The sequence below is a fragment of the Mucor mucedo genome (genome assembly GCF_025094135.1).
Source record: "Mucor mucedo strain NRRL 3635 chromosome Unknown EV154scaffold_17, whole genome shotgun sequence".
NCBI classification, from domain to species: domain Eukaryota; kingdom Fungi; phylum Mucoromycota; class Mucoromycetes; order Mucorales; family Mucoraceae; genus Mucor; species Mucor mucedo.
The window spans coordinates 365282-378592 of record NW_026252301.1 but is presented as its reverse complement, the minus strand read 5'-3'; the positions used below and the strand labels follow the sequence as shown (position 1 = coordinate 378592).

Sequence of the window (13311 nt, the reverse complement as noted above, 5' to 3'; positions counted from 1 at the left end):
TTTGGCCTCCTTGGTGATCTGCCTTCTTCTCTCTTCTCCTTTCTTTTTTTTTTTTTTAATATATTTTTCTAATAGTCAAGGTATGTCGTCTGAAACAGAAGCTCTATTCAAATATTATAGTAACCAGTCCAATTACCGTACAATTCGCCAGGGAGAAGCTCTGTACATGACGACTGCGAAATCCTTACACTTTAATGACTATCATATTCACTGGAGATTACATTTCTTTTGGACAATAGCAGTAGCCTGCTTTGTAATGGCTAAACTATGGTGGCTTGTTCCTTTACCTGGTTACGACGTTCTCCCTGCTTTTCGTACGTATCCCGCCAATTTCTTAGACACCATATTCTTGACATTTGCTTGTGCTCTTGCCACAAGATCAATTGTCATTGGATTGTTAAAGTCTCTTAGAAACGGTATTCATCCTGATTCAATTATTGCTTTTGGCTCTACCGGTGGATTTGCTGCCATGTGGTCTTGTATTAAACACAGATCCGGCGTTCGTTATTTCTTGGTTGCTATGCTCGTTACTGCTTGTACCTTGCTAGGTAACGCTTTAGCGGGGGAATTACAATCCACTGTTCGGATTTATTACAAAATAGGTGGTGTCACATCGCTCAATACAGCAGAATGTCAGCACATCTCTAGCAAAGATTATATGCTGGCATCATCAGCCTATGAATCTGGACTCATTACCAATACCATTTCGGATGCAACATCACTCCTAAATACCCTAAATGCATCTCAACCAATGAAATCATTCACTATATCTATAATCAAATCATCGCTTGCTCCTATTCAAAACATTACCTTTCTTCCGCCTCAAAGTAACACAAACATTTTAAGGAGACATCATCCTCGTCCAAAAACGACCACAACCGAGACCGCGGTACAAGAACAACAAACACCTATCAGTACGTTGATCTCTTCATCGATTTCACCAGTATCAACAATCCCTGTTTTTAATAATATCGATGCAAACAATGAGACAAATGCATTGATCAGCACAATCACGCCTGAAAACATCATTTCTGCAAGTATAACAACTGCAACAACAACTGCAACAACAACTGCAACAACAACTGCAACAACTGCAACAATTTCAACAATTTCAACAACAGTTGCAGCAGCTTTACCAATAGATACAGTCGAACCTGGTATAAATATGAACAAATTCAGCTCTGCCAGTACGGAACATTTATTAATTCCATCATCTGCAACCGGGGAATTCAACCAAAGTAGCCCGCTGTCTATATTTAGAAACAATACAATGTCTATTGCCAGCCAAATTATATTAAATGCTTTCCGGTTTACAACATCCGACCAGCAAGAAGTGATAGGAGTGTATTCTTCATTAAATGAAATTGTAACCGGAGTGTATGTAAACGCAATCTCCATAAATCATACTTGTCAATCACGGGGTAATAATGTGATATGCGACGAAGGTAAAACTTATACTGCAAACAACAAGGTGGTTGCAGATGCATTGGTATCAGCCATCCGATCAGGCGACGGCCTCTATGGAACAAACTCCGGTGCCGGATTAGCGATGGATATAGTCAATGGTGTCAATAGTACTGGTAAAAAGAGTAAACTAGCCGATTCTTTATTTGCCAATCCACTGTGTAATGATCCTGATTTGATTCCCTCAGAAGGAAACATTTTAATTCCTTATTCGGCCGCAAGATTGAGCAATTTGGCCATCATTTGGTTGATTTTGTTCCTTATTCTGTGGATCATTGGTGTGTTTTTAATTGGCTATACAGAACATACTTGGACTCAATTAGCTACCACTGGAAATATGCTACCTCAAATCATTAGCAAGTCCCCGAACATGTTTGAAAGCAATGATTTGGGTGCAAGCACAATTAACCAAGAGATGTTTTTGGACCAAGAAACCGGTCAAATGACTTTGGATAGAGTTTATCGCCATGGTTACTCAGTTACAACGACAGTCGTTGGCTAACAATCACACTCACACTCACACACACACACAGCATTTGTCATCAAAGATCTTAATAATAAACCAGTCTTAATTTATATCATGTATTAACAATTATCGTCATTTCTCTATATCCTTTAAAAGTGCGACTTACGAAGCGCATCTATTTTTAGAAAGCAACGGATCTCTCTCATCACTAAATTTCCATAAACCGCAATCTTCGCAGTGGGTTTCCTCCACACAATTAGGCAACGGAAAGTCTTCAGGTCTTTTGAGAATGCTTTCGATAATAGTTCCTATGCGATGGTAAGCTACGTTGACCCTCCATCCCTTATCTTTGACCGTATCCCATACACACACCTACAAACATACGCGTGAATAAAATAAAATACATGAATCAAACTAGGCTTACTTTTGATGTATGACATCTGGTTTCCATTGCAAACCCAGCATAGAAGCATCCACTTGTCGGGCCCTATGAATTTTATAATTAGGCGAAAAAGCTTCATATTTATCCGTTTAGCAGCGCTACTTACTGTACAAACGCCAATAAAGATAGGATCGGCAGTATGTCCAAAATGCCATATAGGCATGTCGGGTGCGCCGGGAGCATGAGGTAGATGCAATCGCCTTGCAGCTGAACGATCTCCCGGGCTTTCGAAACTGACAGCAGGTACGCCAAAAGTCTGGCCCACTAGACTAGCCACTGCCCCACCTAACGAATGTCCCGTAAGCCAAATTGTCGCATTTGGATATCTTTCGTACGTGTCAATATATATGCTCTATTTTGTCCACTTTAAGAAATTATGCATACTATGTAAGATAATTAAGTAGACTTACAGAAGCGTAATCATAGTACATCTCTGAGTTAGCAACACTCTCGTCTAAGCATTTTGCGTCGCATTGATATTTTGCCTTATTGTCCATGCATGAACATACAGGTTTCCATGTGGGCCCTAGTTTACCACAGCAACATGAAAAGAGTAAATTATCCTATAAATTTTCAATTTTTTTTTCTTTGATATAATAAGGTTCGAGCCTACATTTAATTTATCCTTTTCTCCTGTTGGTTCTCCATAGATACCAGCTGTCGTTCCTTTAAAACTGATGATTAATAAAGAATTATCTGTATTACCAAAGACATGTCCTCTTAATCCGTCTGTTTCCCATCCAAATGTCGAATTCTAATTACAATAGGAATAGTTTAACGAAATATGTAGAAACAAAAGAAGTGTTACTTACAATACGCCATTGTCCACCCAAGTCATACCATTGACCATCTTTTCCTAATTCTGTATATGCGTTGAAACTCATTTCGGCCAAAGACAATACGGAAGCATGGTCTGTGACATCAGGTATAAGAGACTTTTCTGGATACAGTGTTTCCTCTTGGGACCACCTTAACAATTTCCCCGATTTTCCAAGGTTGAATAACTCTTGTTTATATTGATTACTCGGTCGATATGTTGTTCCCACCACGTGCTTTAAACTATACGGCATTTTACTAGCCTGATTTATAGCCGGGATTTCCATACGACGAAAATGATTGGGCGAAGGGCCATTGATGTTTGTATGGTGATATATGGATTTGAGAGACACAGCCTCTTTAATTGTGCCAAATGTACTTTGTAGATTTGCACATGATACACAAATTAAATAGCAATAAATAATAAAAATGTTCCGGATAATCATGATTTTGTGAGAAGATCAAGAAAAAGGGACAAAGCGCAATTTTAACCCAGGTTTATATCTTTAAATTCAGACAATAATAATGTTGGTTTTTTTTTTCGGGCGAATCAGAATTGATTTTTAAACAAAAATGGTCAAATGGCCAAAGCTGTATTACTTTACCTGCAAACATCCTAAAGCTCGTCTTAAGAAAACAGATATGTCCTGTGTGATTATCTGCTGACAGCAGACAGATAGTCGATTGTTTCTGTTCCTAATTTCCTCGGCCATAAAAAAACAAATAAAACCTCCCATTTCAATATTATTACAGTTGACACAGACTGATATCGAATGAACCGATACGTAGTCAGAAGATCTAAAGTACTGAAGATTTTGTGTCGAACACGATTACAAACTTATAAACAAAGATTAAATAAGAAACTATACAGCAGAAAACTCAGGCTATTACCTTTGAGATACATATTAAATTTATTGATGCCGAGGAGGCACAATCTGCGCAATTTCTTTTCAATCTAAAGATGCTTGAAGACTCGAGCCTTAAGCCACAAAAGTGAACACTGGATTCGTTTGACAATCCGTCGCCGTAAAAATTAGAAGCATTTAATTAGCATTAGCCAATTGATGCTCACAATGATGTATATGGCTGAAATAATTAATTAATCGTTTTATTAAGAGGTCTCCTCGGCCCATACAAAAACAAAAAGAGACGTAAAGACGCTTGGCAGATGGAATGAGTCAGAGAGAGTTTTAAGGTACCACTTTCGCTAATAATAATCGCCCTTTTCGTGGTCGGGAAGTTCAAAACAGTGCATGATCCAAGTAGTGTGTAAACTACAACCATGATAATTTTTATCAGGCCGTAATTTACTAGTATCGAATATAACCAGATCGAACGGGATAGCTTTCTTTAGTCGGCCACAATTGCAAGACGAAATTTCTCGGCGGTACGAGACTTTTAAACGAAGAATATTCTTATAACATCTACGCGTATTGTTGAAAAGAAATATTATTGCATCCGTGACAATATTCTCGACATCGTCCTCTCAAGATATAAAACTGAAGAAACATTTGTGCCTTACAGGTACATTATTTCCCGAAGAAAAAATGATTGCGTGATAACCCTACAGTTAAAATTATGCGTGTGGTAATTGTTCAAAATGAGATAGTCCATAAGTACAGATACGACCTAGAGTTGATGATCACCAATATTTATCTGAAATATTTAGTCCTTTAAGCTATAAATATGTTCTCAGCATTTAGGACTTCTTGACGATGTAGGGTCTGGTTAAACGCAAGGCTTAAGTACTGGATATGATACACTGTTAATCCTCAACTTTTTTCTGGGAAGGCCTTAACAAAAAACCAGTTATTCCGAATCTTCTTTTGCATTATTGTGGGAAAAGTGAAGCATGCAGAAGCGGCCCTGAAATTCCTTTTAATTAGTGACTGTCCCGTCTTTGTAGTGAATAAAGTTGTCATTGCTGCCTTGGATTGACCCTACTGGTATCCCTCATTGCACAGTGACAAAATGTAACCAAAAGCTCATAGTGTTCATGCTCCTTTATTTCCAAACTATAAATGGCAAGTAAGCCACTATTGAGTGACTGTTTCTCTTCCATACCTTTTTGCTTGCTTTTTTTTATTTCAATTCATTTTTCTACCGCCATATCACACAATGAAGACTGAACCACAACAACACGGCAGAGGCAATTCCACCTTTGTCAGAACCAGAAATCAAAACCAAGATATACCTCTCAGCGCCAGTAAGATTAAGAAAAGAATCAGAGATGTCAAGCGTACTTTATCAAAGGTATGATCTCTATGTATATGACCTTTTTTTTTATTATTATTAAGAAGAGTACTTACGCTATGTGTATTTAGGGCGGAAAGCATGTTTCTGCTCAAGTTGTTACCGAGTCAAAAAGACGCTTACGTGTGTTAGAGTTTGAATTAGGAGAGAAAATCATTGATGAAGTTGAACGTGCTAATGCTACTAAATACCACAAGGTCAAACATTTTGGTAAGCAGAGCTATCATGTCTTGTTTGGTATGGGTATTAATGAATTTCATAGAACGCAAAAAGGCCGAAAGAAAAATTAAGCAAGCTAGAAATGCTTTAAGAGAAGAAAACGATGAAACCAAAAAAGCAGCTCTTCAACAAAAATTGGATGAAGCTGAATTGAAGTTATTATATGTCTCAGTAAGTTATAACATGGTCATACAAAACGAGTGATATTGACAAGAATGGTTTATTTAGCATTTCCCCAAGACACTTTCATACGTATCCCTTTTCCCTGCCGAAAATGAAAACGACAAGAAAAGTCATGCTAGAAGAGAAGCCATTTTGAAGGATATTAAAGCATCATTATTGGCCGGAGATAAAGATTTACAATTAATGAATAAGAGATATCGTAATGAATATAAACAAAAGTTGATTGAGAGAGGAGATATGCAACCAGACGCACCTGTTGATGAAGAGTCTGATCTTGTTACTGAAGAAAAGAAAATAAAGATGGAAGAAGAGAGTAGCGACGACAGTAGTGATGAAAAGGACGATTTCTTTGAAAAGGCTAAATAATTTTGAATAATAAAAAAAAAAGTGTATATAACTTGTAACTTAGTCCAACAAGTTTTCGTAAGGTGGTGGACGAGGTGGTGGTACAGTCATATCAATGACTGTAGTTGCATCATTTGATGTCCCCATGGCTAACAGGACCGTGTCTCGCTCTGTTCCATAAGCAGGTGGTGGTGATAATGTGCCTTGTGAAGGGGCCAAACCCCATTTTTTTACATTGGCTTCCACAAAAACAAATCCCATTTGACCCAAGTTAACGTGAACTTGACAAGGTCCGTTAGCTCCAATTGTGGGGAATAAATTCCATCTCAATCCAGAGTAGGCCTCTTCCAGTTTTCTTCCATTTTTAGTAAAAAATATAGTGCCTGTACGATGCTTGTATCCAACTCCAATGACATCACCATGCTTATAGGGCATGCCATAAGGTTTACTGTTGAAAGGTGTACTAAAGCATTTTGTACCGTTATTTGAAAAATACCCAATTGAGTAACGATTCCAACCTATGAGCAAACAAATTAGTAAAAGTAAAAAAACAAACAAAGGTCGAATTTTTACCTGGTAATCTCCAACTAGGAAAAGGTTTTGTGGCTACACCAACTGATACAACTGTTGATTCGGGCATATCATACATTTTAGCTTCCCAGTAATATACATCTTGATTTCTGGGTAAGGGTAAATTTGTCTGTACGCAATTCTCTCCTTCCATAAACTGAATTTCTGTTCTTCCTGCTACAAAACAATTCGCTTCTGGCTCTCCTTCAAACTCAAAAGCGGAAACTCCTTTTTCTTGAATAGATACAAACTGTGGCGGTGTAATATCCGTGGGAATACTGTTAGGTGGATGATGTTCTTGCCAGGCTATTTTGTTTTTCTTGTCAGTATCTTTTCCTTTCTTTAAGCAAAAAAGTAGTTATGCTCTTACTTTTAGCTCTTTCGTAACTAAGTCTTGCGTCTTCGGATAATCCAGCAACGTTGATTTCGGAATCTGAGGGAATATCCTCCACATCTCCATTGAAAGACAATGGAAGTTCAATGGGTGAACGAGTAAAGAAGAGTAATACTACAATAACCACAAAAAACACAATAATCCCAGTTGTGAAAATCCAAGTATAAGCAGACTGCATTTCTCTGTAATATAAATAAAAGAGAGAAATAAAAACATTTTTTTTTTTAGAAAAAGGGAATAAATATACGTCAGGTTTTCGGTTAGCCAATCAAATAAAGGTATACTGGATTCTAAACACATTATCATGCCTAAATATGCTATTTTAGTTATGCTGGTACTCAATGTTTATTTATCATATGGCATAGTCACTATATTATACCTGTATGTAGATACTACACTGTCTAGCTGTTTGCACTGGAGTGTTAAAACTTTACTTTAAAATTACTCCCGAGAAACCCCAGTCTGGCTTAATGCGTGCCACCAGTGATTTATATTTAATGAATTATTAAAGTCGATTTTAAATATTACCTTTGTTAAAGTATGACGATGTAAGGACCCCTTACTTGACGGGCTTAAATATTTTTGATAATATAGATACTCATTTAATAACAAATTATTTAAAAGAAATACTTATTGTGACATCGTTACAGTATCACTGGGGAGTTTGCTTTTTTCTATCATCCTGAGCTTAAAGCAAAAATTGATCATTTGTTTAAGGCCTCAAAGAATATCAATAATTCGATGGCTTCTTGTATCGAGGCACTGGTGGATAATCATTCTTTTATATAAATGGTAGTCTTACTGATAATTAAATCCCATTTTAGCGACAGATCATAACAACTATCTAAATCTTGCCTCCCGGTACCCTTAAAAACTATATGTAAGAATATAGCACTAATCTTTTTTTTAGTGAAGATTACACCTTTTACTTATTTTATTTTATTTCTGTGTCTTAACATAACATCAGTTGTCTTATTTAATAACTTTTTCTGGATGCTTAACAACGCCGGGTAAAAAAAATACTAGGAATAGCTTCAGTGAAGATCACATCTGATAGCGTTATATATAGTGGTTATCAAGACAGTGTTGATCGCTGGATCGGCAATAGTTTCAAGGGCCAACTTTTAATATCAGCAAATGAAATGCTGGACCCATATCACAGGCAGTGGATTTTTATATTTGCTGCGTAGATAAAGTAAAGATTCAGATTATTAATTTTGACGTAAGCTTGTTCTTGTTTATCATTTCTACGATAAACATAATTGATCCCACTAATCTCTATTATTTCATTTTATTTTAACCGTCCCTTTGCGTATAAAACCTCCGGGCGTGCGGTTTAGTGTTTCTAACCTCAAGCATGCTTCAATTCAAGCATAGTCATAGCTCTCGAATTGATTTGTTTTTACGCGTCACAATGATTAAATGGGCATTTACTTTGTGTATGAACGGGTATTTGGTCAAGAAAAATAAAGATAAAGCCAGAATCCCTTTTGTTCTGCCTGAAGAACACGGTTTTTGCTTGAAATCTAATTCGATTTAAATCAATTATAAAGAGCGGCCTTTGATATTCTTTTATCTCACTTATAAATATGAGTTAACCACTTCTAGTTTTACACTTTTGCATCGTTCAGTTCAGCCGATCTATTATTTGAAACGTGATATATAGTAGACTTGAGCTGTAAATGTGTAACTCAGAATACTTTCCATTGCTATTTTTGCTGCACTTGTCAATCAGAGATCGATAGTATGATTTATACAGCTCTACACATTATAGGATACAGACATCAAACAGAAAGCTTTATCAAACTAATTCTAATTGAAATATACCGTATATAAATCGATGTCTCTCCTTGATACCCTAAATAAATATTTATTACGCAAACAGACACTGATTTGTATTCGATATTTGCCAATCACAAAAAAAAGGCGGGATTTGAAAAGAGCCCCCTCCCCCCTCTGCCCGAACCGGACGAAATGAGCAGTGCGTATCTGCTTCAGCGAACACAGATTTTGAGTAATCCTTCCTTTTTGCATCTTTCCAGTATGGTACGTATACGACGATGAATTAGAATCCATCCATCCATCGAACGTAGCGAAAATGATGAATAGATGACAGCATAGATTTATAATTCAACAGTTTTTACGCAATTAAAATAAAATGTATTTTCAGTACCTATAAAACAATGGAACAACATGGACGACTCAGCCAATTTATCGCAACATACTATTCATCATTGACATTCGTTCTTTATTTAAGCATGTACTTATATATTACTTAATAGGCCGACGAGCAAACTACTCCCAGAAAGAGAACTTTCCGTAAGTTTACCTACCGTGGTATTGACCTTGACGCCCTTTTGGACTTGTCCTCTGAACAGGTAAGAAATAGAGATTTAAAAGGAAGAGAAATGAATAGAGCATAGGGAAGAACAGCGATATTAATGTACGACCGCTGTAGTTCATGGAGCTCGTTCACTGTCGTGCCCGTAGAAGATTCCAACGTGGTCTTAAGCGTAAGCCTATGGGTCTCATCAAGAAGCTTCGTGCTGCCAAGAAGTCTGCTGCCGCTGGTGAAAAGCCTGAGGTTGTCAAGACCCATCTCCGTAACATGATCATTGTTCCCGAGATGATTGGTTCCGTCATTGGTGTTTATAACGGTAAGGTTTTCAACCAAATCGAAATTAAGCCCGAGATGACCGGTCACTACCTTGCTGAGTTCTCCATCTCTTACAAGCCCGTCAAGCACGGTCGTCCCGGTATTGGTGCCACTCACTCTTCCAAGTTTGTTCCCCTTAAGTAAATTATTTTTTACTCTTTATCTCTTTCATATTAAAATCCACAAAAAAAAACACAACCCTTTCTGTTTTTTTTCACTTTATACTCTATGATTATGATTTGACAGGTCAAAGAATATCCGTGCATCAATTTGACATGATGATTTTTGAGTTTTAATTTACATTGGCAAAGTGCATCTTGCATTAGGAACTCTCTGCTAGAAAATAATACCAGAAATCTGTCACGTCCCAGCTGTAATTTAGTCTGGTTGCGATAGTTGCAAAGGGATTTCACTTGCGTTTAATAATAACTATAATATATCAAGTAACCTTATGCCCTCAGGAAACAGCATTGCCTTTTGTATGAAGTTGGATTTAGCTTGCGAGAGGTATACATATAACAAATTGCATCACTTGGTATACAAAACACTTTACTCTTGAGTAAACACTGATTCGTTTTTTTTCTACAATAAATTTTGTAGTTCACTTCATCTCTCACAATCGATTTGAGACGGTAAATTGAAACACTCGTTTATTTCGGAAATTCATCAATAAGAAAACTCTTTTTACATATCTCACCATTTGAGTTCCATAGGTCATAATTAAACACAGCATATATAAAAAGACAGAAAGTGTTTAAAAATGATAAATAAAAACTTGTGATAGTGCTAAGGGATCCACAGTCTGTAAAGGTATGTACAAGTCGCACGTGGATTAACACTGTTAGATGCAACAAGTGTGTTGGGTAGATTACATGAAGTAATACCCTAAAAGTATTTTATTTACAAGTGTTACTCATCTGACTATGTAGGCGTCTACAAACCATAACCAAAAATCTTATAGCAATTGGGCGACATGCTTTTAATGGGAACGAGCGTTGAAACCGCAAACAGAGCATAAGTGCTTTCAACAAAACGATTTAAATTTAATGACGCCAGAATTTGTGTCAGGGACGCAGATCTGTGCACTCTTATTTGTGTCCCCAAAATATCCTATTAAAGACACAAGTCCCCTGCGTTAGTTTGGACGACACACATCAGAAGCCGTGTCCTTGGTACTTATCACACGAAACTGGAATTGTGCAATATTGAAGATTGCTCCCTATATGTTTAGAATTTGGCTTTTAGAGCTAAGCTATTTGCAGATCATTTAGTCTTTAGAGTGCCTTGCCATAAGTTTATGTAAATAGCAATTCTGGTGCATCATTTCCAGTAGTCACTTAATATTAAGAATACCAACATTTTCTATTATAAATCATGATAGAGAGACGCTAATGATGTTGAAATTGTTTGAGTGAAGAGGAAAAAGAACTCAGTGAGCTTTTAATTATTTTTTTCCTCATGCTTAATAAAAGGTCACACTTTTCATGTGGTGGATGTAAGGACTGTCCTTTTCCTTCCAAACTCAATTCCTTAATAAAAAAAAAAATAAAAAGCTTGCCAAGTTTGACACTTTTAAAAAAAAAAACCATGTCTAAAGATCAAACCTTTGCCGCATTCGATTTCGATCCTCGTTTAGCCCGAGCCATTGCACAGTTGGACTTCACCCGTCCCACACCTGTACAAGCCCAAAGTATTCCTCTTGCACTTGCCGGTAAAGATATCCTTGCCCGTGCTCGTACAGGTAGTGGTAAAACTGCTGCCTATGCTATGCCCATTGTTCAAAAGATCTTGGTTGGAAAAGAGGTACAACTTGGTTATTTTTAAAGTTGTAAATTATATACTCAATCAAAGTTTTGTAGTCGCTTGATGCCGAATCTTCCATTAAAGCCCTGATCTTGGTTCCTACCAGAGAGTTGGCCGAACAAGTTACTAATCATGTGAACAAACTTTTGGTGTATGCCAATCAAGTAGTCAAAGTTGTCAATTTGGCTGGTCAAATGTCAGCACAATTACAAAGGTAGAGAAAAAAAAAAGTACTATCCAGAAAAATCTTGATTTAATAACACTTATGTATTAGACCTTTGCTTGCTGAAAAGCCCGATATTGTTGTTGCCACACCTAGTAAAGCACTTGTTCATTTAGAAGCCGGCAACATGGTTCTTGACAAGTCACTCGAAAACCTTGTGATTGATGAAGCAGATTTAGTTTTATCTTTTGGTTATGAAGAAGATGTTCGCAAGATTTTAAGCTATTTACCCAAGATTTATCAAAGTTTTTTGATGTCTGCTACATTTACCAAGGAAATTGAAGAATTACAAGCTCTTGTTTTAAGAAAGCCAGCTATTTTAGCCTTAGAGGACACAAAGGAAGAAACCGACTCACTTACACAATACGTGGTCAAATGTACTGAATTCGAAAAGTTCTTGTTTGCATTTGTCATTATCAAGCTCAAATTGATCAAGGGAAAGATTTTACTGTTTGTCAATGATATTGATCGTTGCTACAAGTTGAAACTCTTTTTGGAACAATTTTCTATCAAGGCCTGTGTGTTAAATTCTGAATTACCATTAAACTCTAGATATCATATTGTGGAAGAATTTAACCGTGGTATCTATGATTATTTAATTGCTACTGATGAATCCGAATTGAAGGGTGAACAAGATAGTGATGATGAAGCCGAGGACGATGATGAGGAAGTTGAGGAAAAGGAGGTCACAGAAGAGGATAAAAAGGTACAAAAGAAGGATAAAAAGGTGCAACGTGATAAAGAATACGGTGTTTCTCGTGGTGTTGATTTCCAAGGAGTTGCTGCAGTGATTAATTTTGATTTCCCTACAAGTGCCAAAGCATATACACATCGTATTGGACGTACAGCCCGTGGTGGGCAACGTGGTATGAGTTTATCATTTGTTGTGACCAAGGATTTGGTTGAAGATAAAAAAGAAGTTTCAAGAGGCAAAGGATACAGCGATGAAGCTATTTTTAAGCGAGTTTTGAAACAACAAGAAGAAAAGAACACGGAATTGAAACCTTACAGTTTCGAAAAGAAGAATGTTGCTGGATTCAAGTACAGAGTCGAAGATGCGTTAAAGGCGGTTAACAAGGTTGCCATCAAAGAAGCACGTATCAAGGAAATTAAGCGTGAAATTATGAATTCCGAAAAGTTAAAGGCACATTTTGAAGATAAACCTAAGGATTTGGATTTCTTGCGCCATGATCATGCCCTTCAACCTGCTCGTGTTCAAGAACATTTAAAGCATATTCCTTCTTATTTAATGCCTCGTATTGCCGTGCCTACTGCTATGGCTAACACAGAGCCTATTGATGTGCCATTTAAGAGCGAAAAGCGTAAGCGTGGACCCGCTAAGAAAGGAGGCAATGTAAGTGTGACAATAATAAATAAAAAAAAAACCAAGACTAAACCCTATTTTTTTTTTTTTTTTTTTTTTTTTAACAGAAACGCAAGGATCCTTTGAAGATTATCCGCCGCCGCTAGATTTTGA

At 36.9% G+C, this 13311-nt stretch overlaps 7 protein-coding genes across 7 annotated transcripts; 5 read left to right on the top strand and 2 right to left on the bottom strand.

Annotated features, from left to right (window-relative positions):
* The first annotated feature begins 12 nt into the window (after positions 1-12).
* On the top strand, positions 13-2048 carry EV154DRAFT_549169 (uncharacterized protein). The gene is made up of 2 exons (XM_051604853.1): positions 13-1037; positions 1143-2048. The coding sequence occupies exons 1-2, from the start codon at positions 83-85 to the stop codon at positions 1964-1966; spliced, it is 1779 nt and encodes a 592-aa protein (XP_051460896.1). The 5' UTR covers positions 13-82; the 3' UTR covers positions 1967-2048.
* EV154DRAFT_498829 (autophagy associated lipase Atg15) lies at positions 2016-3828 on the bottom strand. The gene is made up of 7 exons (XM_051600409.1): positions 3794-3828; positions 3185-3692; positions 2986-3126; positions 2783-2935; positions 2479-2724; positions 2355-2417; positions 2016-2302 (listed from the first exon to the last, which is right to left on the bottom strand). The coding sequence occupies exons 2-7, from the start codon at positions 3632-3634 to the stop codon at positions 2093-2095; spliced, it is 1263 nt and encodes a 420-aa protein (XP_051460895.1). The 5' UTR covers positions 3635-3692; positions 3794-3828; the 3' UTR covers positions 2016-2092.
* Positions 3829-5306: 1478 nt separating this feature from the next.
* Positions 5307-6209, top strand: EV154DRAFT_560427 (uncharacterized protein; the record flags this gene model as incomplete). The annotated part of the gene is made up of 4 exons (XM_051605610.1): positions 5307-5441; positions 5513-5651; positions 5704-5831; positions 5889-6209. The coding sequence occupies 4 exons, from the start codon at positions 5307-5309 to the stop codon at positions 6207-6209; spliced, it is 723 nt and encodes a 240-aa protein (XP_051460894.1).
* Positions 6210-6248: 39 nt separating this feature from the next.
* EV154DRAFT_478456 (concanavalin A-like lectin/glucanase domain-containing protein) lies at positions 6249-7971 on the bottom strand (the record flags this gene model as incomplete). The annotated part of the gene is made up of 6 exons (XM_051598188.1): positions 6249-6706; positions 6762-7094; positions 7129-7334; positions 7587-7618; positions 7681-7723; positions 7955-7971. 6 exons carry the CDS (start codon positions 7969-7971, stop codon positions 6249-6251), a joined length of 1089 nt encoding a protein of 362 aa, XP_051460893.1.
* Positions 7972-9188: 1217 nt separating this feature from the next.
* EV154DRAFT_459553 (putative ribosomal protein S15) lies at positions 9189-10037 on the top strand. The gene is made up of 3 exons (XM_051597489.1): positions 9189-9198; positions 9435-9530; positions 9611-10037. Exons 1-3 carry the CDS (start codon positions 9196-9198, stop codon positions 9950-9952), a joined length of 441 nt encoding a protein of 146 aa, XP_051460892.1. The 5' UTR covers positions 9189-9195; the 3' UTR covers positions 9953-10037.
* Positions 10038-11395: 1358 nt separating this feature from the next.
* Positions 11396-11632, top strand: EV154DRAFT_415123 (P-loop containing nucleoside triphosphate hydrolase protein; the record flags this gene model as incomplete). The annotated part of the gene is made up of 1 exon (XM_051595639.1): positions 11396-11632. The coding sequence occupies one exon, from the start codon at positions 11396-11398 to the stop codon at positions 11630-11632; it is 237 nt and encodes a 78-aa protein (XP_051460891.1).
* Positions 11633-11805: 173 nt separating this feature from the next.
* On the top strand, positions 11806-13304 carry EV154DRAFT_536647 (P-loop containing nucleoside triphosphate hydrolase protein; the record flags this gene model as incomplete). Its single annotated transcript, XM_051604153.1, has 3 exons — positions 11806-11825; positions 11886-13188; positions 13266-13304. 3 exons carry the CDS (start codon positions 11806-11808, stop codon positions 13302-13304), a joined length of 1362 nt encoding a protein of 453 aa, XP_051460890.1.
* Between the last annotated feature and the right edge of the window lie 7 nt (positions 13305-13311).

What these genes read in the sequence shown, in the direction of transcription:
- EV154DRAFT_549169 (XM_051604853.1), top strand. Translation starts at nt 83, where the DNA reads ATGTCGTCTGAAACAGAAGCTCTATTCAAATATTATAGTAACCAGTCC. An exon ending in TGAAAACATCATTTCTGCAA is followed by an intron (nt 1,038 to 1,142) that starts GTATAACAACTG and finishes CTTTACCAATAG; the next exon opens with ATACAGTCGAACCTGGTATA.
- EV154DRAFT_459553 (XM_051597489.1), top strand. An exon ending in TGGACTTGTCCTCTGAACAG is followed by an intron (nt 9,531 to 9,610) that starts GTAAGAAATAGA and finishes CGACCGCTGTAG; the next exon opens with TTCATGGAGCTCGTTCACTG.
- EV154DRAFT_498829 (XM_051600409.1), bottom strand. Translation starts at nt 3,634, where the DNA reads ATGATTATCCGGAACATTTTTATTATTTATTGCTATTTAATTTGTGTA. An exon ending in GAGAAAAGGATAAATTAAAT is followed by an intron (nt 2,936 to 2,985) that starts GTAGGCTCGAAC and finishes GAAAATTTATAG; the next exon opens with GATAATTTACTCTTTTCATG. An exon ending in TGTACTATGATTACGCTTCT is followed by an intron (nt 2,725 to 2,782) that starts GTAAGTCTACTT and finishes TGGACAAAATAG; the next exon opens with AGCATATATATTGACACGTA.